Source organism: Ooceraea biroi, chromosome 1 (assembly GCF_003672135.1).
Source record: "Ooceraea biroi isolate clonal line C1 chromosome 1, Obir_v5.4, whole genome shotgun sequence".
Classification (NCBI taxonomy): domain Eukaryota; kingdom Metazoa; phylum Arthropoda; class Insecta; order Hymenoptera; family Formicidae; genus Ooceraea; species Ooceraea biroi.
Genome location: NC_039506.1, coordinates 1,323,698 through 1,347,716, shown reverse-complemented (window position 1 = coordinate 1,347,716; position 24,019 = coordinate 1,323,698). Strand labels below are relative to the sequence as shown.

General features: G+C 36.0%; 2 protein-coding genes and 1 long non-coding RNA gene across 6 annotated transcripts; 1 reads left to right on the top strand and 2 right to left on the bottom strand.

Annotated features, from left to right (window-relative positions):
- Nucleotides 1-527: 527 nt before the first annotated feature.
- On the top strand, nt 528-7,628 carry LOC113561377 (arginine kinase-like). The gene is given in 6 exon segments (XM_026971934.1): nt 528-885; nt 2,021-2,797; nt 4,618-4,939; nt 4,941-4,979; nt 5,319-5,693; nt 5,980-7,628. Coding segments are annotated over 5 exon segments (1,125 nt in total). The 5' UTR covers nt 528-885; nt 2,021-2,756; the 3' UTR covers nt 6,328-7,628.
- On the bottom strand, nt 1,021-2,011 carry LOC105286781. Its single transcript, XR_895311.1, has 2 exons — nt 1,818-2,011; nt 1,021-1,328 (listed from the first exon to the last, which is right to left on the bottom strand). It is a non-coding gene; the product is annotated as an uncharacterized LOC105286781 (long non-coding RNA).
- Nucleotides 7,049-23,914, bottom strand: LOC105286783 (phospholipid scramblase 1). Of its 4 annotated transcripts, none has more exons than XM_011351981.3 (7): nt 22,978-23,269; nt 15,149-15,254; nt 12,048-12,146; nt 11,585-11,802; nt 10,341-10,496; nt 10,078-10,239; nt 7,049-7,763 (listed from the first exon to the last, which is right to left on the bottom strand). In XM_011351981.3, the coding sequence occupies exons 2-7, from the start codon at nt 15,216-15,218 to the stop codon at nt 7,554-7,556; spliced, it is 915 nt and encodes a 304-aa protein (XP_011350283.1). In that variant the 5' UTR covers nt 15,219-15,254; nt 22,978-23,269; the 3' UTR covers nt 7,049-7,553. The 4 variants fall into 4 exon arrangements, with proteins under 4 accessions (XP_011350283.1, XP_011350284.1, XP_011350285.1 ...); XM_011351982.3 differs by lacking the exon at nt 22,978-23,269 and adding an exon at nt 20,319-20,337; XM_026971942.1 differs by lacking the exon at nt 7,049-7,763 and adding an exon at nt 7,835-8,881 and having other exon boundaries at nt 22,978-23,914.
- Nucleotides 23,915-24,019: the final 105 nt, after the last annotated feature.

Genomic DNA, 24,019 nt, shown 5'->3' with positions numbered 1-24,019 from the left:
CCAATTTTGCAGTATAATATTAATAAATACTAACGCACTTATCGACATTATCATTATTAATATTACTCAATTAACATTGGGACACTTACGGCCGGCGAGATTCTGGGAGTGGGAAATTTCCAAAAATCACGAGAGCGGGCATACCGGCGCGGCGCACCGCGCCGGTGCACCGCGCGTGTTGCACGCGTGCGTGAGTGTGCGTGAGCTTCCCCGCTCGCCCTCGGCGGCACCGGTGCGGCGTACGGTGTGGGTGGGTGGTAGGTGCGTGCTATCGACCGGGTATCCTTCTGTGCCCCGCTGGACGGACGGCGTGCCCCACCCTGAACAGAGTAGGGAGTAGCTCGAGAACGAGCGAGCGAGCGAGGAACGTTTCGGGCATGCGAAAGACGAAGATAACAAGAAAGAACGAGAGAGAGAGAGATAGAGGGAAAGGGAGAGGGAGAAAGAGAGAGAGAGAGAGCCAGTTGAAGGAAGAGACACAGAGAGCGCGAGAGCGAGCGAGAGACAGAGAAAGAAACCACGGCACGCAGAATGCCTCCTGCTTAGTGATAGCGTAGAGACTGTAGTGTTCACATCACACCACACACCTAAGCAAAATTTTCATCACCGTTCAAGGAAAGTTCGATATACATATACATATATATATACATATAGAAATCCGCACAAATTAGTCAGTCGTGTAGTCAGCTCGCACACCCCTAGTGTCACTAAACGATCACACGCACACGCTCGCACGCACACGCACACGTACACGTACACGTATTATATTTTATATCCACGCATTGTGCGACAAACTGTGGAGGGCGCGCCTGGCGAAAATCCGACGAGGAGACAGGAAGAAGTGCCGGAAACGTGACGCGAGCCATCGAAAGAATTAGCGAAGAGGTGGTGCTTCCGTTTCGTCTCGTCCGCGATCATCTCGTTTACGATCATCCGGTCGTCGCAGCATCTCGTGGCTCGCATTCGCCTTCCCGAACGACGAAATGCGTTTCATCGCGCCGGCTGAGACGTTTCCCGTGACTCTTCCCATCTTCCTATCTGTCCGAGATAACGAGATCTCGAGACTCGTATTGTCTTTCCGCGGTCTTACGAGATTAGTGACGTGATAGCTCTCGATACGTTTGCTGATTTTTTTCCGAGTTCCCAATTGTTCGTTCCTTTTCGTTGCACATCTTCGTTTTAATTGTCCGTTAGAACGCACTGTCAGAGTTCTTGGAAATGCATATATAAAAGCTGGGCAATTCATCGCGTGTCCTGCGTATTGTTCGAAGTATTCAGTTATATCATCTTTGATAAACTATGAGTAAATGAAGGATTCTTGAGGATTCCTGTGGACAAAATTATAGACTGTATAATTCTTTTAATAATATTTAATAGTAATACATTATAGGACAATTTACAATAGCAATTGTTTTATATCGTTAACTAACCATTCAAATATTTGTTGTTGATTCATGATATTTTTAATTCGTGTTATGTACATCTGTGTTACTTAGCTTCAACAAATATATTTATTTAAGGAGTGAGAATAATACAAAATACATTTTTTCTTTCATTGGCCAATATCTTGTTCATTTTTTGAAATCAAGAGTATGCTATATCCTCAAAATTTTACTACGATTATTCAGTTATACTTTTAATCTCTCCATATTAATTATTATGAATTAATTTTTACACTATTTCGGAATAATATTAATAATTACAAAGAATAAATCAATATTTTACTCGGCTTTTGATGTGATATCTCTGCCCAATGGCAGTTTCTATTCTCTCGCGAATAAATATTTACACCCTCATTTTTAGTAGTAAAGCTTTACGTTTTCAAGATCTCACTTAAGCGTCCTGCAAATCACCAACCCGGATCCTCATACTTTCCAAATCCGCATTCACTCGTTGCACGGGGAAATTGTCAGTCGCTGTCAGAGTGCGAGAGCGTGTCGCGAGCGTGCCTGTAACGCGGCCGGAATTAACGCGAGAACTAACGTGGAGCACCACCACTTCGTGGATCGCACATTAGCAGAGCACACTCCGCATTCGAAGGAGAGACACGCGGGAGCCGGAAAGGCAGAGCGCAGCATCCAGCAGCAGCAGCAGCAACTACGGTAGCGGCAGCAGTAGCAGCCAGAAGGGTGGTTCAGAAGGGCCAGACACGCAGGGCAGGCACACGCGTCGAGAGGAAGGGTCGAAACGCATACGAGGAGAGTAAATACGAGCGAAAAGGTCTCTCGGCCGCGACCTTTGACCCTCGACCTACCGCGAGCTAGCTCCAAGAGTTCCCATCAGCCCGGGTGGACGATAATTGAAGAGATATTCGCCGGTTCGCTCGAGAAATCAGGGGGAAAGGGCCAAGTGTAGTAGTGTGTCGTCACGATTGGAAGAACGAGATCGCTCGGCCGAAGATTACCTACTCTTCCGACGAGGATTCTCGCCTTCGTCCACCACACCCCGTGTTTCTCTTTCTCTCTCTCTCTCTTTCTCGCGCGCGCTCTCTCGTCGTCGTTTCGTGCACCGGAAGCGCGCACTTAATTGACGCTCGTCGTCCGCTTGAGCGTCGTTGCGCGTGTGTGGAAACTGGAAAAACGTGAAGAATTGACTTGGCGCGTTCTAAAAGGCACTTTTCGAAGACGATCAAGCAATTAGTGAGAGAATTCTTTCTGCCTTTGATACGCGATTGCTCTCTCTTTTTGTCTGTTTCCTCTTTCTATCCGGCTTCGTATCTCGCTTGACAGGGACGCCGTCTTCGTCGTCGCAGCGACATGGGCGGATGTACTTCGAAGGATACCACGTCGGGTGACGAGTACGTATCCGTGAGAAAGTCATCCCGAGCGGGATGAAAAAGTTCACCTTTTCTTTTCTTCTTCTTTTTCCTTCTTGGCATTCTCGATTATTTCTCTATACGTTCTTATTTTTCATCAATGTATCAATTTTTGCACATGCGTTTTCACATTTTATTTTAAGTGTATTGAAAACCATAATTTACATAGAATTAATACGCCTAAAATAAGATACTTAAAAATTTATATGGATTGTAACATATATTCGTCCCGTTTTTTAGTATTTTTAATAATATAGGTTGTAATATATTCATTAAAAACACTAAAAAACGGGATAAATATATTACAATCCAATATATTGTTATATATTAATAACATATTAAAAAATAGTGTGGAAATATAGTAATCCTAATTTTCGTGATAATTTTATCACGAAATCTTATAACGTAAATCTGGTAAACCGGATATCACGAACTGCGATACTTAACTGAGCTCTCGGATTTTTATAATTGTCTAACAAACTTGCCAGGCTGTGCTCTCTCGGGTTTATGCCGTCTCCGGATTTTCGTGCGACGTTCTCGTAGCGATGGTTTAACGTGACATCGTGCCCGACCCGCATGTATTTGCGTAAAGGATTTCGCACGAGCTAGACTGTCGTCTCGTCTCTTCTCGTTCAAATCGACGCGACGATCGGCGCATAATTGTATCTCGACGAGCAATGGGCGGCGTATGCTCGTCGCTGGGTATATGCGAGTCGGAGGACCAACAAAACGTCCAACAAACCGACAATGCCGAACGACGTGTACGTATGCTCATTCGGTTTTCGAATCTAGGATGCACTTCGATGACTGTACTCGGATTTCTTTCAAATAAGACTGGCAAGTTTGCCGAAAATTAAAATTATTCTTACGTTAAACGTGTAAATAATTCCGTATTTATGTGCAATAAATAATTACGCTTCTAATCCTTTCAGTAATTCGGAATAAAATAATTCAGTGAAATGTAATGCAACAATAATCTGTGTTTACTTTTCTTTTTTTTTTAATTTGACGAAATTAATCTTCGATTTTTAAACTTAAATTTATTTTAAATGATTCCACCAGACTTTTACTTTATTGTATAATTTGGGTTCACATTACATTACATAGTAATGGACAATATTTAATAGTTTTAATTATAATAACAACAGATAAAATTCGAATAGTGCATCCTAGAGATAGAGAGATAAACGCACAGCACAGAGAGATAAACCAACAACAGGGCACATGTGCTGCACCGGAGAAATTAAAAATACTCGAAGAAAATATGTAAGGCAATGGATAAAGTAATATTGCGTCGTTGAAAAAAATATAAAGTAACATTGATTCACGTCGTACGATGATTCAACTCAGATAAAAATTCTGATCCGATTAGGTCGAATTAATTACAGGTATTTAGATCAAGACGTGACAGATGTTTGGTAAATACTTGTCATCATTTCGCATTTGGATAATGTCATAAGAATGCAATCGACTAATTATATACATTTGCAAGCATCCTTTTTTAAACTCTATAATAAAACATATTTTCGATGTTCTGCACACTATGATAATTAAGACGAGCAAAATAAAATGATGCCACCAATTGAAGGATTCAATTGAAAAAATCGAAAAAATTTATCACAAAATGTGATCTTACAAAAATAGAGAAAATAGCAGAAATTATAAATATTAATTATAAATTATTTTAAATTGATTGCGTCACTGAAGTAAACCCTTCAATTGAGTTGATGTTTAGTTATTTATTTATTCTTAAGATATAAAAAGTTTTACATTTAATGAGATTGCTCAACATTTTGTTAAAGCAAAAAGAGCAACAATATGGTTGATGCGGCAGTTTTGGACAAACTGGAAACCGGCTATGCCAAGCTGGCGGCGTCCGATAGCAAATCGCTATTGAAGAAACATCTGACGAAGGAGGTCTTTGATCAACTCAAGACCAGGAAGACGTCGTTTGGCTCCACTCTTCTGGACGTTATCCAATCCGGTCTGGAGAATCACGATTCTGGTGTTGGTATCTATGCACCCGACGCTGAGGCATACACCGTGTTCGCCGAAATTTTCGACCCCATTATTGATGATTACCACGGTGGTTTCAAAAAAACCGACAAGCACCCACCCAAAGATTTTTGGCGATGTCGACTGCTTCGGCAATCTTGATCCGGCTGTAAGTCTCTTATAAACATTTACTTTACGTTATTAATTATAAATGTTTTAATCTAAGTTGTACTCATTGCATACTTAATTGTATAGCGTAGTCACATTGGCTGAATATAAATAACATTTGAATATTATATTCTCTCTTCTATATTTTATTGTTGAATTATATTACACGTACCATTATCGCCGCCATATATCTCAAAATAGTTTATTTATTAAAATATAATTAAGAATCAAAAGAGAGAGAAAGATATTGATACAATTTTATTAACATCCCATATTAGAGAAAATAAAATATTTACTTATAGCAAATAAAATAGCTATTTAATAATTCTTTTTCTTGTAGGGTGAATACATCGTGTCGACTCGCGTGCGATGTGGTCGCTCCCTGGACGGATATCCCTTCAACCCGTGCTTGACCGAGGCTCAGTACAAAGAGATGGAAGAAAAAGTTTCTAGCACGTTGTCGGGCCTCACCAGTGAACTTAAGGGCACTTTTTACCCGCTTACCGGCATGAGCAAGGATGTGCAGCAAAAACTAATCGACGATCACTTCCTCTTCAAGGAGGGTGACCGTTTCCTCCAGGCAGCGAATGCCTGTCGTTTCTGGCCCACTGGACGTGGTATATTCCACAACGATGATAAGACCTTCCTGGTCTGGTGCAACGAAGAGGACCATCTCCGTATCATCTCCATGCAGATGGGTGGTGATCTTGGACAGGTAAAGACAATCTTCTCTACTATTAATTCCTCGTTTTTAACACAATATATTGGCGTAATTCTTTTTGTACGTTACATTAAACAATTTTTAGAAACGCGCCTATAGAATATAGAGACTATGAATATTGAAAAAATATTATCATAAAATAATTATATTAGTTTTGCTAAGAATCTAAATTTGTCGTTGAATTTTCGATTTAATTGCGTGCTTATGTGAATATCCAAAATAATGAAGTTGCGTATACATTCAAAATATCGACTTTATCTAATATTTATTCTTCCTTCAGGTCTACCGACGTCTGGTGACGGCGGTGAACGAGATCGAGAAGCGGTTGCCGTTCTCGCACAACGATCGCTTCGGTTTCCTGACGTTCTGCCCGACGAATCTGGGCACGACGGTGCGTGCCTCGGTGCACATCAAGGTGCCGAAGCTCGCGGCGAACAAGGCCAAACTCGAGGAGGTCGCGGCGAAGTACAATCTGCAGGTGCGCGGCACGCGCGGAGAGCACACCGAAGCCGAGGGTGGCATTTACGATATCTCCAACAAGCGCCGCCTCGGCCTCACCGAATACCAGGCTGTGAAGGAGATGAATGACGGCATCGCCGAACTCATCAAGCTCGAGGCTAGCCTCTAAATCCGGCCCCTTCCCTGGCACTTCCCCGACACTGTATTCGTTTTCCCTCCGTCATAGCCTCGTCGGACGCTATACTGTATTACGTGACGTCACGCTGGAAATTATGTCAACGGCGCGCAAATTTTATTCCGAGGAAAGAACTTGTCGAGTGAATGATTCTGAGAATCGTCCGAGATTCGTAGCCGGCGGCATTAACATTTCCAGCCACATTTCCGCGTTTCTCGCGTCTTTATGTTAATATCTATATTGATATTGTACAATTAGCACTGTCTAGTACGATGCAAACTGCTCTCGTGTTACCATGCGTTATTTTTTTTTATTATCCGCAGTCTGTAGATTAATAAAGAAAAATCAACTTTACGTAATATTTATTGTATTATTAAAAATGATTAAAATTACAAAATTAACCCGCCAGCCAAGAAAGAAAGAGAGGAGAAGAAGAAACATTCTGCTGTTTCTTAAACATTTACTAACATGTACTTTCTATTATTAATTTCTATACTTAATTTAATTTAATAATTACTCTTTCTTTCTATATCTCTCTTTCTTATCAATTCGCAAAGACCCATTGTTTGTTTTACTAAAGAAAAGTACGTTGAACTAAAATCCAGAAGATTCAATAAAAAGAAAAAAAATTATAAAATAGTTTGCATCGTACTCTGCGCGTTGTATTTGACAGTATTTTTAGTTTTATTCACATGTTCCTTTCGTTTCTGTTTTAGTGCGTAATTTTGAAAAATTGAGAGAACCTTTCTTGGATGTAGTGTATTTGCAAATTTTGTTTAACTTTCTTTTGTCGCAATTGCTTTTATATATACATATATATTCGTTACCGATGATACATAGTCACGCGCGTTCTCACACACACTTAGTAATGCTCTAGTGCTAGTCCCTTGCGATTCGTCGTGATTGTCGTGATTAAAACGAGATAAGAAAAAAAAATGAGGGAAGAAGTCGCTGTTTAAGGAATATTCATTCAACGACGATATTTAATTGTCCGTATTACGATCCGTAACGGAACCTGAAAGAGTCGAGAGTGCCGTTTGCCGGTACTTGGCGGTTTTCTAGTCTGGTGCTGCGAATGGAGTGGAGCAACGTATTCACGTTTTTTCATTCTCTTTTTTACTACGTGAGTGAGTCAACAGGAAGAACATCTGCGCGACGAAAATATTACACGCACTACGAAACACGCGAGCCAAACGCTGCGGCATATAGACAGTGTACTATCAGCCGACTCGACAACCAAATGTACGAAATACAAGTAATGAAACACGAAAATAAAAAGACATACACATTACGTATACCGTTGTGTTCTTATTCTGCCAAATACATGTCGTACTTCGTTCTTCAATGTATGGATATAAATTTTGGTTATACCATAAGCATTTCAGATTTTTCGGACAAAGCTGTGCTGATTCGTGTAAGCTTCTTTCCAACTGCAATGCAAAAGATTTTATTCGGATATTTCCATTTTCTGCCGTCTCCGGAGTTGTTGCATGTTCGATCATTTTGCATTAAACTTTTTATTTAAAAAATCCCAAGTTACATATTACACTCATATTTCCATGTCATCTTAAACAGTTCAATATACATGTATAGAAAAACCTTACAAAATTAAAATTACGAATAAGTATATAAATATATATTATATTTATTAACGATTTGCGAACATGCTTGTTTTATTCTTTGTAGCTTTATAACTTTTATACATTATATATAAAATACTAATTTAAATATAATAATTTCTATTAATAAAGTTATATAAGTTTTATAAAGATGTATAAAAATACATCAAGTAAGAATATTTTTCACTTATAGAAGTGATAACTTGAAAACTGGATAATAATGTATACACTATTTACCATTACCGTTGTAATTTTAATATTTAAAATTTGTAACTTAAATAGAAAAAGGAATACGTTGCAAATTGACATAACGATGTAAATGTACGCAGCAATTACAACATTTGTGGAAAATAGAGAGCTTAACAAGATCGAATTCTGGCTTCGAAGACATCCGATTATCTAAGTATTGTATATATATATATATCTCCAACATTAGTTATACTAAGCTCTGGCCAAGAATATATATATATATATATATATATATATATATATATATATAAAATAGTAAAGATTATTTCTAAAGTAGTTAGAAAATATGAGTAGCCATAGCTAATATAGGCTGCGTTCCGATATTCACTGTCAGTACTGAAAAGCTATAGTGTATGTCACGTATACTATAGATTTTCAGTACTGGCAGTGAATATCGGAACGCAGCTATAGCAGTCATAGCTAATTTAATTATAAATGTAATTATAAATTTTATCCTGAGTATGTGCACATTCAATATTTGCTTTCATTCATATTATAGAACATCTCTAATAACTATAGCTAAATATGTCTTCTAAATACTTTAACACATCACACACACGCGCACGCAAAGTATTTTTGGCGAAAATATAATCCAGTGTAAGTACTTTACTTTTAACTTCTTTTTTCAATTAAAAATGGAGTTGTAAACCTCACTTGTTTTCCTCGAAATACATAAAGTCCTGAAATATTTAAAAAAAACATTAAAAGTTAAAATAATTATTCATATCAAGGATTTCAATGATTTGAATGGCCATTCAGCAAACTTTGAAAGAAACAGATCATTAAAGATTCATAACCCAATATCAAAATTTGCACATCGTTTACTTTTAAAGCTGTAGACATTGTAAGATAGCTGTAGACACGAAAATAACAAAATAAATAAATATATCAATAAAATCAGAATTCAATGATTTTAATATCTGGTTAGATCATGACATTGAGCAATCTTTAAAAAAGTTCCTAGTTTCGTTTATTATATTATTTATAAAGAAGTTATTAATAATATATTATCGAAGTCATAACCACAAGTTACGTTTAAAAGATTTTAATCATCTGACATCGTTCATTAAAGTTGATTATTAAATCATCATTAAAGTTATTAAAAAGAAAACTTGAGAAAATATTGACAAAACTCTTTTTGACAACAGTAATAAATAGAATGTCACCAAAAAACTTTAATCGAAAAAACTTTCATTAGATCTGAATAAAATAAATTCAATAAAAGGAAACGTAAATTTTACGTAATTATCACGCAAAATGAAGTATTCTGTATTAGATTTAAGTCAATCACAATTAAAATTTACAAAGACAAAACTCGACAAATTAGAATTGAGTTAAATAAAGTTTTTTCGCACAGGATTTTTCTCTATCACTCCCATATATATTATACATATAATCTTCTTATATTATTATTTTATTATAAAAATGCTACATTTTTTGATTAAACTTTTCTTTTAATAATTTTGTTATAAACAATGCACAACGACTACATTGTTGGATGTTACTCGAGGTTTTTTACTTGATGGATTTACCAACATATGTTAAGAGTTGTTAGGTAACTTCTGAGCTGACCATTTGCCGATAAATTTATCAAATTTCTATTAATTATATTTTGAAAACTAAAGCTGAGTGACTTCTTAGCTTCCGATATAATAATCTTCTTCCTTTAGAGGCCATTAGATTGGTAAAATTGTTATTAATGTGATAATTATGAGAATTAATATATTTTACATTGATATCATAATTTATACTTATAAATTAATATTAGAAAAGTAATTATTAATTAAATGAGTGTACTTACATTCACTTAATATTTAAGAAATTTAGACATAACATTTCTCTTTTGTATACTTTTGATACTTCAAGCGGTACTCACTATCAAAAGAGCTGCTCCCAGCAGTACGGCCTTTATTTTCACATCAAGATCGCGCGGGAAACTAATACCAAACATATCAGAGACGGTGAAGAGTTCTCGACCAAACCCGCTCCATTGTTTCTGGATTACACCGACGCGATGCTTCTCATCCATAGATTTGACCTGCAAATTTGGTCATTTATGAATAATCCTAAAGATATTATTTTATGCATAGCTATCTGCAGATGTTCGTAGAGGTTTGCAAATAAAGCTTTGAAATGTACCTTGAAGCTAACGTCTATGCAAAACCGAAGGATTGGTCCTTTTATTGTTAATACCGGTTCGCCAGAAGCATCGCGAATATAGAATGTTGGTCGCCAAAGACTCCATTCTTGAGTAACACTGCCCAACAGAGTACTTCCAGAATATACTTCTATAGTCTATAAAAAATAATGTCAATCATATTTATTAAATCATCTACTAGAAGCTACGTTATACATAAAAGAGTCAAATATTTTTTTGTCAATAAATAGTTTTAATATACTACGATATTTATTAATCTTCTAATTTCAAATAAAATTAAATTTATTAGCAATTTAATTTTTAATAGGTTATTTGACGCGCGCGCGTGTGTGCGTGCATGCGCGCACTTACATATTGTATCTGAATTAAGAAAAGTGATATTGTAAAAATAATTATATAAAATAAATTCTTTCTTTAATGAAAGTTAGCCAAAGATGAATAGAATTACTTGCGATTTCTAACGAATCAAGCAAATATTTAAATACAGTGTGGCAAACTTTTTGTCAAACGTAAAGCTGGCAGATGGCACACACATGTGCAGAAGTTAGTGACTGTAATAAATACAGATTAACGGTTCTCAACTAGTTTTTATCACGCTCTTATTATAATAATCATATTAAATTAGACATTACATTTTAAATAAAAACAGATTTTTAATTTTTAATGTATTTATTTTTTTATTTTTTTTTCTTGTCAAGAAGTAAAAAATTTTTAAGATTTATATAATATTGGATTATAATAAAAGTAAAGCATAAAAGTTTAGTAGTACATTTATTTTTATGAGAAATGGTTCATTATAAAAATTAAGTAATGAAAATAATGATTATTTTTATGAAAAATATGACATATTCTGAAAGACAGAACCTGCTGATAAACCTATCGTCAAGATGGCAAATGGTAGGAGAACAAAACGACGCGTATATCGTTAAATAAATATTTGTACACATATATATAATAATTGTCTTAGAATTTCATTAAAAAAGCGCTACGAACTTTTATTATCCAATATAAAATTAAAGATATACAATTTTAAATAGTTGTAAATGATTATATGTAATAGCAATCTATTTACTTTTTAAAGGAGCAATATTGATTTTAGAAACCTTGAATAATGCAAAAAGTGGAACTAAGTGAAAGTTCTTTTCTTAAGCGTTTTTGAAACAGTCTGTGCAGGAAACAGATACAATATACGTAATAAAAAATCTAACAATAAGAGCAAAATTACCTGTAAATAGCACGGACAACAACAACTGTCGCACCTGAAGGGTCGTACTATGCGAAGAATTTGCTGCCGGTTTTGGTCGAAGATATCAAATTCACAGGGACGGTACTTGCTCAAGCACAATCGTGCACAAACGTCCGATTCTTCAGCCACGTAGAATACCGTCTCGCCATTAAGATTTGTAATGGTGTACCTGTTCTTAGTCTCCCATCCAGTAAAAGCTAAAGCAATACACAATGTTGTACATGTATAATAATATAACTATTAAAGTAAGTTTATCTCACACACACACACACGCGCGCGCGCGCGCGCGCGTGTCTCTCTCTCTCTCTCTGTTTCTCTTTTGCACAGGCCATCTATTCGAGGAATTCAGTCGTAAATCGCTTCGTCAAGTTGTGCAGATCTGGAGAATATACACAAAAGAGGAGCGCTTTATTTTTATCTCTCAGCAAAGCCGAGTGCTCACCTTGAAGCAACTCAATTTTCTGGTTCACGAAAAGGTAATCAAGGTTCATAAGGTATTGCAAGCCGGCGGGATATGTCGTACTCGGTGGAGACCAGCCAACTGAAAGTACACAAAGGAAAAAAGAAAACGATAAACAGTGACGTTGAATTACCATGCTATAATATTTACGAATCCGCAAATAACGATAGTTAATGTAAATTTCTTAAGAAATACGAAAATATAATTATTCTTAAATAATCTGACCCCAAAAAAAGACGAAGATCGAATTGTGAGTAAAATCAATATAGATTTATATAGACATTATTTATATCATACATATTAGCTCATGATTATATTTGTTGGCAATGCCAGTTGAATGATATCAGAAATACCGTAATATCAGTAATATACTCATAATATTTTAATAATATATATTCGAATAAAATTAATCGTTATCATTATTTAGTAAGAACACAAGTAAACATATACATATGTTCCCTGTAATAGATGCATAACACAGCGCAAAATACACATTTAAGAAATAATCGTGCCACACCTCCGCTCTTCGTCAGTGAGAAATCTGGTATAGCCCTTCTTCTTGGGTTTGTAACATCGATCTATCGCACTTTGAAAGAGAGTTTTCAACCATCTACGGATTTGTACAACCTTGATTTTCCATGAGGTCTCGAAGTATTCGGATTCCATCGCAGAATTCAACATGTCTTAATATCACTCACAGATTGTATTTTTATACAGCGTTGGACGCTTTTTATTAATGAAATTAAAACTGAAGTATTTATTAAATTATTTATTAAACTATAAAAACTTCACACTCTGTTGCTAAGTCTAATTCTTCAATAATTCAATAATTGTTGTCATCACCAGTTTTATTCATTCTTTTATCATGATTATTAACTAAACAGAAATACTTGGCTCTCCTTCGAATTCTCAAATTCGATTTAAGCACTAATGAACACTCTTTTCTATTTGATGTTATTAATAAATCACAAATATTATAGTTAAAAATTTTAAAAATTTTAACACTCCTCGATATTTATTCACTTATATTCATGCAACCTTCTAATCTTTTGTTTAAAAGTTCTTGTTACCAGTTATTCGATACTGATTGTTAATTTTATGAAAATATCACAGCGATCTTCGAGACGCGTCTGAGACACCAGCACTCACGAACAATTAGTTATCACATGATTACTTTAATGCGCTTTCTCCACCCTCGTTGAGGCTTGATGAAGATAAAACTTGTGTACTTTTCCGTGGCCACCCTCGTTTCCTTTAGCTTGGATATTTTCCTTTTTCGTTTATCATCCAGAAGATAAATACAGAAAACAATACGTCACTGAAATCGCAGACATATGGAAGTGACCATCTTCAGTACTAAGAATTTCTCTTTCCTTCTCTCTCTCTTTCTCTTTAATCAGAAGAACCCAAGGATTTAATATTTTCAAATTAATTAAAAGTTTACATGAACAGAAAAATTGTTAGCAAATTGTGCAAATTCTGTTTATAAATATTCGACCATTTCTCTCATAGTATTTCAATTTTCTTTCGTTTTTTTTTCAAACTCATTTAATTTCTTACTTAAACTCTCAAAATATCATTTTATTCTACTACTCTTCCACTTTTCTCCTCTTTCAGGTGTCACAACCAAACAGGTAAGATACTTGCTGTGTACTGGTTAAGAATCAAATAATCACTCGTGCGACTTGTCGCTTATCAGAATATTTCCACAATTCAAACACGTGGGATTATCTTGTATCTCGACGAACAACAACACAGACGTGAGGAAATGTATATATCCGAAGGTTGAAAAGTTCGGCGCCATCGTTACTTGCGCGAATGATAACAGCGAATGTGACTCTCTGGATGACGGCACCATCATCAACGAAGACGATTATTATCTACTTTATACTGATCGTCGTGCTCTCGGCAAACGGTGCTCGCGACTATCCGTCCACGTGTTGCTCTTCTGTATAGATTGCATGATATGATAAAATAGCGAGCTTGAGTTTCCCGTGGCAAACTGCAATTATAGATGACAAGAGCAATGTTTGGCTCATGATTGCTGATGGAGAATCACGAACGTACTCCAATCGTGAATATCATAATTAAAGCAATGGAGCAACACAAAGTAGACAGTTTCGTGCCAATAGCACTTTTGAAGTCAGTCGTGTTATATAATCGTTAATTGATCATGATAATTATGCTTCATTAAAATTGCGATATTACATACATATAATTATTAAAAAATTGTAATTCCAAAACGCAACATTTGTGATACATGTATGTGTAGCAATTATATTGATACATATGGTAACGATTTAAAACTTGACAGTGAAGTTGACATTATACATATATTATATTTTACAAAGAAAAAAACACAACTTAACATGTCCGAAAAAGCATCAAAGAAACATTTTTATGTGTAATCGTAAATTCGTGACAAAAAGGTATATTTTATATGAAATTATCTTCTTTAATTGTGTTATCACGTTGATAAAATGATCAGGTTGAAATCTTAGAAATAGAAATTGTACGATAACATTTATATAAAATTTAGCTTTATATCAATCGTGATAAGTAACTATATACATAATGTTTATATCTTTTTTATCTAGATACTTATGTTAGTTACTTAACTAGTTATATTCTTGGCTACAGAATTACTCGAAAACAAAAGCATCGAGAAATGCTAATCCTGTTAAAGCGAACTCGAGGATTGCAAATGCAACTACCCTAGAGAATCGTCAGCCAACTGAATTTTCTTCATCTTTATCTAGATTCGAATCGGGTTCATGATAAGAAAACGACAACGAAACGGCGATAATCAGTCTGAATTACCTGCCATCGTTGTTTCCGTTATATTAAACTGATTCTATCAGCAAATTAAGCAAATGTTTACTTTCTATTTACATTCTTGTTAGGGAATTGCGATAAAGAATCAAGTCCGCTGGAATTTAATTAGTTGAACCACATGTTTGTATATTAATTTGTATATTAGTGCAAATATCAAATTCTTATGCTTCGTATGCTTAGCTTTCGCTTAAACCTCGAAAACACTTAGAAGAGAAATCCCGTGCGATTGACGAATTTTCAATTGTTACCTTGTTCTGGTTGTGGTGCCGTTGCGTGCAACGGCGGAGGATTCGGCGCAGGATATTTTTGGCTGTACATTCTTCTTCTTCTTCTTCCGGCTTACCCTGATCCCGTCTGCGAACAAAACAAACACGAACTTTCAGGTCAAATGGTCAGGGTTCTGTATACGTTGCATTGAAGAAAAAAGAATTATTTCAGAAATAGATAGACGGGAAAAAAGTACAGTGCAACACACGTCCTTGAACAATGTTACGGATTGGCGTTATTACGTCATTCACGCAATTACGAAAGAAACCAATAAAATCAATATATTATAAATATCTTTTTTTTTATTAAAAAAGGTACTAAAATGAGTTTGGGTACTAGCCCATATCGCCTTGCAATGTCGAAAAAAACAAATTTGCATAACACATTGCCTTAACATCAGTCAAACAAAAATGATATGGCTTCCAAACAAAAATTACAAAAATAACGGAACAAGTAAAAATACAATAATTATAAATATGACTGAAGACTATTCCAAGGAATAGAGGTGCCGTGTGCATGACTTTTCTACCGACAGAGAGAGAGAGAGAGAGAGAGAAATCAAGAGCATTAGTTCCTCGACAAGTCGGCCGATGACGGAAGCTACTCTCTTGCATGTACAATGTATGTATTTGCCGCGATATCGCTTACATATGCTATTGTTTATGTCGTTGAAATTGTTAGGTCATCGTCCGCGCGTATCGCCTTGTAAAGATCATTTATATTGCATTTATGTGTGCATTTACATACACACATGAGTGTCATGTCAAAAACACAAGAAGACCATGCTTCGCCGATAATACTTTTTCTCTTCGCTAATAAGTATCCTTTGTTTCGCGATTTGTCCGCCTAAATCAATGGTAACGCAGTCATCAAGAACGACCACTACGACTGCTGGAATCTTCCTCGATCATTCATGAAAAAGCCAAACATGCATCTCGTGGATCACGATTGCTCACGAGTCTCTACTGAAATCATGAAGTTGTATTAGATAAACTCACTCTGAGTAAGACATTATCGCTCGTTGTGGAATTTATGTGGCAATCAAAGTTTAAAAACGAATCATTATCAGTACATAATCGTTGCATTGGATTTTAAGCTTTGATTACCTCGACGCACATGCAGGTATACACGTCAATCACGTGGGCAATCTATTAATTAAATTATTCTTTATTTTATTCGTAATTTAATAACGAATCTATTAATAAAATCCGTAATTTACCCATTAATTGCTCACACTGTTGTGCAAACAATGCAATACAAATAAATTGTTTATATAAACTTACGAAAATGTTTATGTCGTAAAACTATAGTTGTAACATATACAGGGTGAGGCATCTAAAACAGGCCACCTGAATATCTCGGCTGTTATTGGTGATAGAAAAAAATGTGTCAGACCAAACTTGCATGGTTTCGAGGGACACATAATTTGTTCTAAATAGTTTTTTATTAGGTGGACGCGTAGACGTCATATGAAGGTCAACTTCGTTTTTTTAAATGGTATGATATGTTTTTTTACGTACCATCTAGTAGAGCGTTTGAAGATGCGCACATTGATCTACGGGTCAAAATCATTCAAGGTCACTGAAGGCTAAAATTTTTAAGTGCTCGAACTTTTTCATTTCTGAGTTTACGGTATTTTCAATAGCAGGGAACTCTAGGCAATATAAAAAATAATGATATCATCAACTCAGAACTTCTCGGAAAAGAAAAAATTTCTAACGGCTAGAACTTTTTCATTTCTGAGTTTACGGTATTTTCAATAGCAGAGAACTCTAGGCAATATAAAAAATAATGATAACAACAACTCAGAACTTCGCGGAAAAAGAAAAAATTTCTAAGGGCTAGAACTTTCATTTCTGAGTTTACGGTATTTTTAATAGCAGAGAACTCTAGGCAATATAAAGTAAATTATTTTCCCTTGCAGTTGGCCTTCAGTGACCTTGAATGATTTTGACCCGTAGATCAATGTGCGCATCTTCAAACGCTCTACTAGATGGTACGTAAAAAAATATATCATACCATTTAAAAAAACGAAGTTAACCTTCATATGACCTCTACGCGTCCACCTAATAAAAAACTATTTAGAACAAATTATGTGTCCCTCGAAACCATGCAAGTTTGGTCTGACACATTTTGTTCTATCACCAATAACAGCCGAGATATTCAGGTGGCCTGTTTTAGGTGCCTCACCCTGTATTCATCCCGTTTTTTAAATGTTTTTAATAATGTCGGTTGTAACCGTTCATGATTAAAAACAGTAAAAAACGAGACGAATATATATTACAACACAGTATATTAGAATCTGTGAAAAAGTGAAAGAAAATATTTCGAGATATAATCCAGGTACGAAACTTGACGAGTGCCTTCAAATATCCTTTGTTTGTTATCTGAGACATTATTTCACTCGACTTTGCTCAATGGTTGTAACGGAATTCCAGTGCATCTCGTAAATCCGGAGCAAGACGAAATCACCTATCGCCTACGTCAATTGGACGTACCCCACGTGGGTACATTACATCGGATTGTACTACTTTTTAATAGCCTCGAATGAAGGTTTTATGAAGCCCAATTGACGGTTTCCTCATACGTTTGTTTCGTACGGCTAATATTTTTTTATCGTTGCAATTTCTGCAAATGACACGTTGCAACGAGACTATAAGACTGTTTATCGGAATCCTGTCCGTTGTTCATATCTGACATTGACTACCGGAATATTATCTGCGTTTGAGGAAGTAATCGTTTGAGAGATAATTCTAGACAAAATACCATCAAAATATCAAATTTTCCAAGAGATAGTTTCCGGATTTTTCAAGACTTAGAACTTCTTAAATTGTGGATTAGATAAATAATAGACTTCAAACTATAGATATTCTAATTTTTAAATATTGAATAATAAACTTTATATTCTGAACTTTCGGTCCTCTTAATGAAATGCCATTTCCTTATTATTTTTTAAATGACAATTTTTAAGCAACACTATCTCATTTATTTAGCTTCCTCGAATATATAAAAATAAACAATATTATGGGATACTTGTTCACTCTTTATAACTTATTCAGTTGGTAATACATTTAATCTTATATAAATAAAAAGATAGAAAAAAGTATATATTCAAATTCTTCAATAATTTTTGCCGATCGATTCAGAAATATCTAAATATCTAAACGGCGTGATTTGTTTTCAACATTTTTGCATGATTCTTTTTAGCATTATTTGTTGTAATAACTTCTTATATGTAAACACACAATACGCATGATATACATATATATTCTATATTCTAAATTCTAAATTCTTCCAATACGAAATTCCAATAAGAAAGTTTTATATGACAACTTTATATGATATATCTAATATATAATACATATAAAATTGTACAAAGTAAACTTGTATTGCATGATTTCTCTGCGCTAAATCTGATGCTAATTGAAACTGACAATCAATAATAAAGTTTTTCAATCCATTCGTTATAAAGCACCATTTAAACGAATACTTTTATCTCCGCCTTGACGAAACCACATGTCTCTCCCGTACGCAATGCAAACCTAGATTAGAGGCCTCGAACATCGAAAAATCACTCGATTCGAGCGTGGAGATTCGTGACTCATGCTCTTCTTCAAAACGTGCCATCCGGTTACTGTGCTATCGGTATCTCTTAAAAGTCGCCTTCAGCTTTTCCAAGGTGTTTATTCATCGATCGAATATGACCCCGTAAGCTATTATTTCAGCTACTTGTTATCATGAATGAACGCCTCGATAATGTTCTGGCGCGTATCTCTGATTAGAATCGGCACACTCACGAAGCAGAAATACGAATGCAGATCTGCTTACTGCGCGCCAGAAATTGGAATTCACTGAATTCACGTCCAATCTGCGAAATGCATTGACAACTGAACAAGAAGATGCATAAAAGTCGACAGAGATCGAAAACTTTGCTGCGGTGAAACATATTAAAAAACATTTCTTAATCTCCGACTGAACGTAATCCACAATTTATTAAATATTCACGTATTTGTATATGAAATAAAGCAAAATACAATCGTATATTGTGATTCGTTTAAAAGCTAATAATCAACATTGAAGTAATTAACAGAGACTTGTAATAAATGTTACAGAAAATCCTTGGAAATTTCTGTTGGGGATAGTTCTCCAAACTTATCGTATTTTGAATCAGTTTGAGAATAACCGTGAAATGTGTCCGACAGAAAACATTTCCTTCATTCTTTTCTTTCCTTCCTTTCCGATCTTCCCTTCAATTCAATTCATTCAATTTTTCGCATTGTTTATTCAAAAAGAAAAAAAGCGGCATCAAGTGAACAAGCAAACAAGGCAAACAAGGAAGAAAGCAAGAAAGCAAGTAAGTTCAATCACCGGTATACAATGGTCAAGCGAAGAGTGTGATGCATTGTTCAGTTATGTACACTTTCATCGGCCAGTGATGTCATTCGTTCCTCACATGTGTGAGAAGAGAGTCTGGCATACCGCAAGGTCGTGCAAGACCAGGGCCGGCCCGGCATTATCTTGCCACCCTGAGCGACCGAATTCTTCTCTCTCACAGTTGCAGTTACAACAGACTCAATCGTATGCTCCCGCATGTATTTACCCAACTGTAAAACTGTCGAACTGTAGAAAAGTAAAGGAGGAGAGGAGAACGACTTCGTCAGAGCGGTGAATTCGGCCAATTTAGTCATGTTCTTACCACGTAAGCGTTTAATACAAAAATAAGTCAACTCACACACTAAAAACCTAAAAAAAAAACTAAACTAAAAGAATTTGCGTAATAAACGTATATAATTCTATCAAACAAGATTATCTTTTAGTACAAGATAATATGACGAAGAAAAAAAGATGTGTATATAATTTTATATTTATTAATATATATATTTTTATATAACTGTAGAATATGCCATCTTCTTCACACTTCTCTTCTTCTTAGACAATTTTATTTCAGATTTTTAAAAGCAACTCCCAATTAAGTCTTATCTCCATCAATCGTCTTATTTTACGCGAGGTGGAAAGATTCAGTTTTTTGGAAATTATTGTCGTACCTGATACGGTATGAAGAGTGGACAATAGTTTTGCGAGCGAGCATCTTATCTAGTCGTTATTGTGTGCTGCTTTTCACTATCTTAATTGCAATTACTTCCAACTGACCTGATTTAATATTTTGGAAACGCGAGAAACAAGCAGACGGCGATGACGTCAAGAATGTCACGCGAATAATGAAAAACTGCAGTTACAGTCGCATCATGAGCATTATTTCCCTCTCTTTGTAAATCACACGTGTTCTCCTTTGTCACTCTATATGTAGAAATCGTCCGGTAAACACACACTACACACACGTACACACTTGCAGGCTACGGCAAGCAGTAAACGACGTGCACTTCCGTTTTTTCAGGGAAAAGAAAAATGACAAAGTGAAAGAGAGAATACGCTGCTCTCCGAACGTTTTTACAACGTGATCGTGTAGGCAACTGTCGTAAACTTCATGCAGTTACTGCAGAATGAACTGACTGATTGACAGTACAAATTTTCCGCAATAATGCACTGATGTCATTAATTTAGATCTGAGTAGAGCTGATATAATTTAGAAGTTGAAGTTACGTCATCCTTTGATGTTACAGAGCAATTCTCGCTTGTTCTATTTTGCAGAAATTATCATTAAAACCTTGGATATTTAAAACCTCATGAATTTTATTATTCTCCGTCGAATCACGATTAATCGAAGAATCTCTCTTTGAAAATTAAAAACTTAATCATTAAATAAAATTTTAAGTGAATTTCAAGTATTAAAATTAGAAATTTCGACGAATTCTCGAACAATCTATATCTCTAGATATAGATCGCTATCATACACGTAGCACATGTCTGTGTGTGTGTACATTGTACAAAAAGCTTCTAATAAAAGCTTCTAATGGAACAAGAAAAAGGATCACGATGAATCTATCTTTCTTTTCTAATTTCTCCGTCGAATAATACGCGAGAAAACGCGTTATAATTGTTTGCTGCTCGCGTCCCATACAGCATTGCAGTAATATTGCAAAAACGTTGCTGCAAGCTTCTGTATTGTATGGGACGAGCTTTTTTTCATTGTCTGATTAAAGGCCATCACGATGGCCACGAAGCCTCGGAATAAATTCGGAAACGGACACGGTGAAACAAACTAACGGGCAACGGAAACAACGGGAAACAACGCGAGTCTCGTCTTGCGGCAACGCGTGCTTCTCGCAATTTTTCGCCGATTTCAACCTGCCAATTTGCGTTATTCATTTTGATCGCGACTTTAAATCTCTCTCGCTTTAATACGGAGTGTACGGACGGAGGAAGCAAACTGGGACGAGAGAGCGGGGAAGGAGGAAGAAGGGCGAGGAGGAAAAAGATTTCGAAATATTGATTTAACTGAATCGCAGTCACGGTTTCGCGAATTAACAATTTCTCGAACGATACATGAACTCACTTGAACTTGAGTAACATGAAACAGATTAAGGAATAATAATAGGAATTAATTAAAAACAAGAAGTCTCTGGGTTAAATCAGCCTTCCTCTCGCGCGTGATAGCACGAAATCGCGTTATCGCGCGACGACCGATGATCACGGAAATAGTTGGTCAACGTGCGTTCGTCAGCAGGAATGTAACGCGCGTGAGATGAGTCAGTCACAGTCAGTGGCGATTATGATATAGAGTCCTCGCGTCCTCGTGTATGCTTGCGTACGCCAAGCGAGAAGAAAGCGATCGCGTGGTGGTCCGCGATTAAGCTAAAAATATCATCGACGTTCTGTGTCTAAACCCATCGAAGTGGGACAACCGATACAAAGATATCTATTTTCTGCATTTTATTTTACGTTATGCAATTTTTCTATGCTTGCAAAAATATTTCGATAAAATATACATTTTGCGCGAAAATAATTTTTTCGGGTTTTCAGATTTTCGGAGAAATCTGAAGTTGTCGCGGCAATTTTGTGATTTTCATCAGATCGTTACTTTAAATAGATCTCTGGCGTAGGAAAATAGTTCCGCATAATTGAAATAAGTCGCGCGCTACTTTCGTACGGCTTGACGTCACGACTCATTTATGACACACCCTACGCAAAGGGTAAATTAGTTATTGTAATACATTCATTATATATTATAATTATATATTTATATTATATATGTAATTATATAATTATATAATATTTGTATTATATGATTATGTATTATATATTTGTTATTTATAGAGTTACTTGCTTATTTATAATTATTATTTAGTAATTATTTATAGTATTTGCTAGTTATTTATATTTATAGTATTCATTTATAGTTTTATGGTAACTTATTTTATTCGCAAATATTTCTAAAATCATATTGCAGTTTAGTTATCATTACAATTATAAATTACAATTATGATGCATTTTTGTTTACTTTCGGGACACAAAGAGAAAAAGATATGTCATCACAATATGTAACATCACATTCTCGTTCCAATTTCATTTACGTTTAATACGTAATATATGGATATGTGTATAACGCTGTATCATTTTTCAATTATTGCATTTCATGTTTTTATGTTATTTCGGCACTGCGCTGTGGCTGTTGGTCCATCATTCATCTGTCCTCGACGAGTATCGACTTTGAAATTTTTTATCCATTTTCACAGCTATTTGCGCATCTTGCCGTGTTTATCCGGTCTAACGTAACTCCGGTAAATTACGAGTAATCACGCGTGCGCGTGAACGTGAATGACGGCATTATACGCTAGGTGTGTGTACGTACACCGTACACTCGCGTGTATAGCGTACATCCTACACACGAATACAATGAAACGCAACTCACTCAACTGCTCCTTGAAAACCGACAAGGTCGTGGACGATGTTGCTCGGTAGATGAGAAAAAATTGACACTCGTGTCCAGCGATGAAGGAAGAAGGCACCTAAGCGGCTTGTCTTCCTCGCTTCCGCCTCGGGATCTCGAATCCGCGTGCTTCTCTTATTCGCACTCTTTCTGCATTTAGAACGAAACAAATATATATCCGTGCGCCTCTCCGAAAAGGAAAACAGGAAAGGCCGGGAGTGTGGGGAGTGCAAATTGAAGAGATCTATGTAATTCCACCGCGACGACGGTGCGCGATTGGTCGAGACGATCTGGTGACTTTAGTTACTCCACTGGAAACGCGACTTGAAGTCGCGCGCTTTTCCGGTCAGCTGGATCGCGCGTGACTCGATCACGTTGATTGTTGCGTTGCAACCGGTTGCAACGTAATGATTTCATCCAGAATATTTTGTGGTTGTTGATTTATGGATGATTACACTTTCTATTAATCATCTTATCTGAATACATAAAATATCAGAGAAAACTGATTTATTTTGATCGCATAATGCGATTTACGTGATTTCTCACTTTGTGAATCACAAGTTAACGATAATCAAAATGATCGAACAGGTTGAGTCATATTTTGATAACTTTATCTTAGTTCGCAAAACAAGAATTCCTACAGTCTTTCACTAATTTGCTCGACACAAAAGGACTCTTGCTTTCATTGTTTAATCACTTCAATCATTTGGACACGACTGCTTGCGATCATGAAATAGACGCAGGAAGATCTCAAAACGCAAAGTGTTGGACATTTTCTTCTTCCTCTTGCTTATACTTTATCAGACCGTTCAGCGATGAAGTTACCCGGCATTTTGCACAGAATCGTGAATAAAAATCGCATAACCTGAAACAGCTTTCAGGATAACGATAATCGTCGTCCGCGCAGTTGGACATCTGGTAACGTCTAGGGTGCGCGACGCGCACGTGACGCGTTCGTTCGAAGAAAAGCCTAGCGGTGACGGCGACGGTGGCGCTAGCGGCGGCGGCGACAAGATGGCGGCGT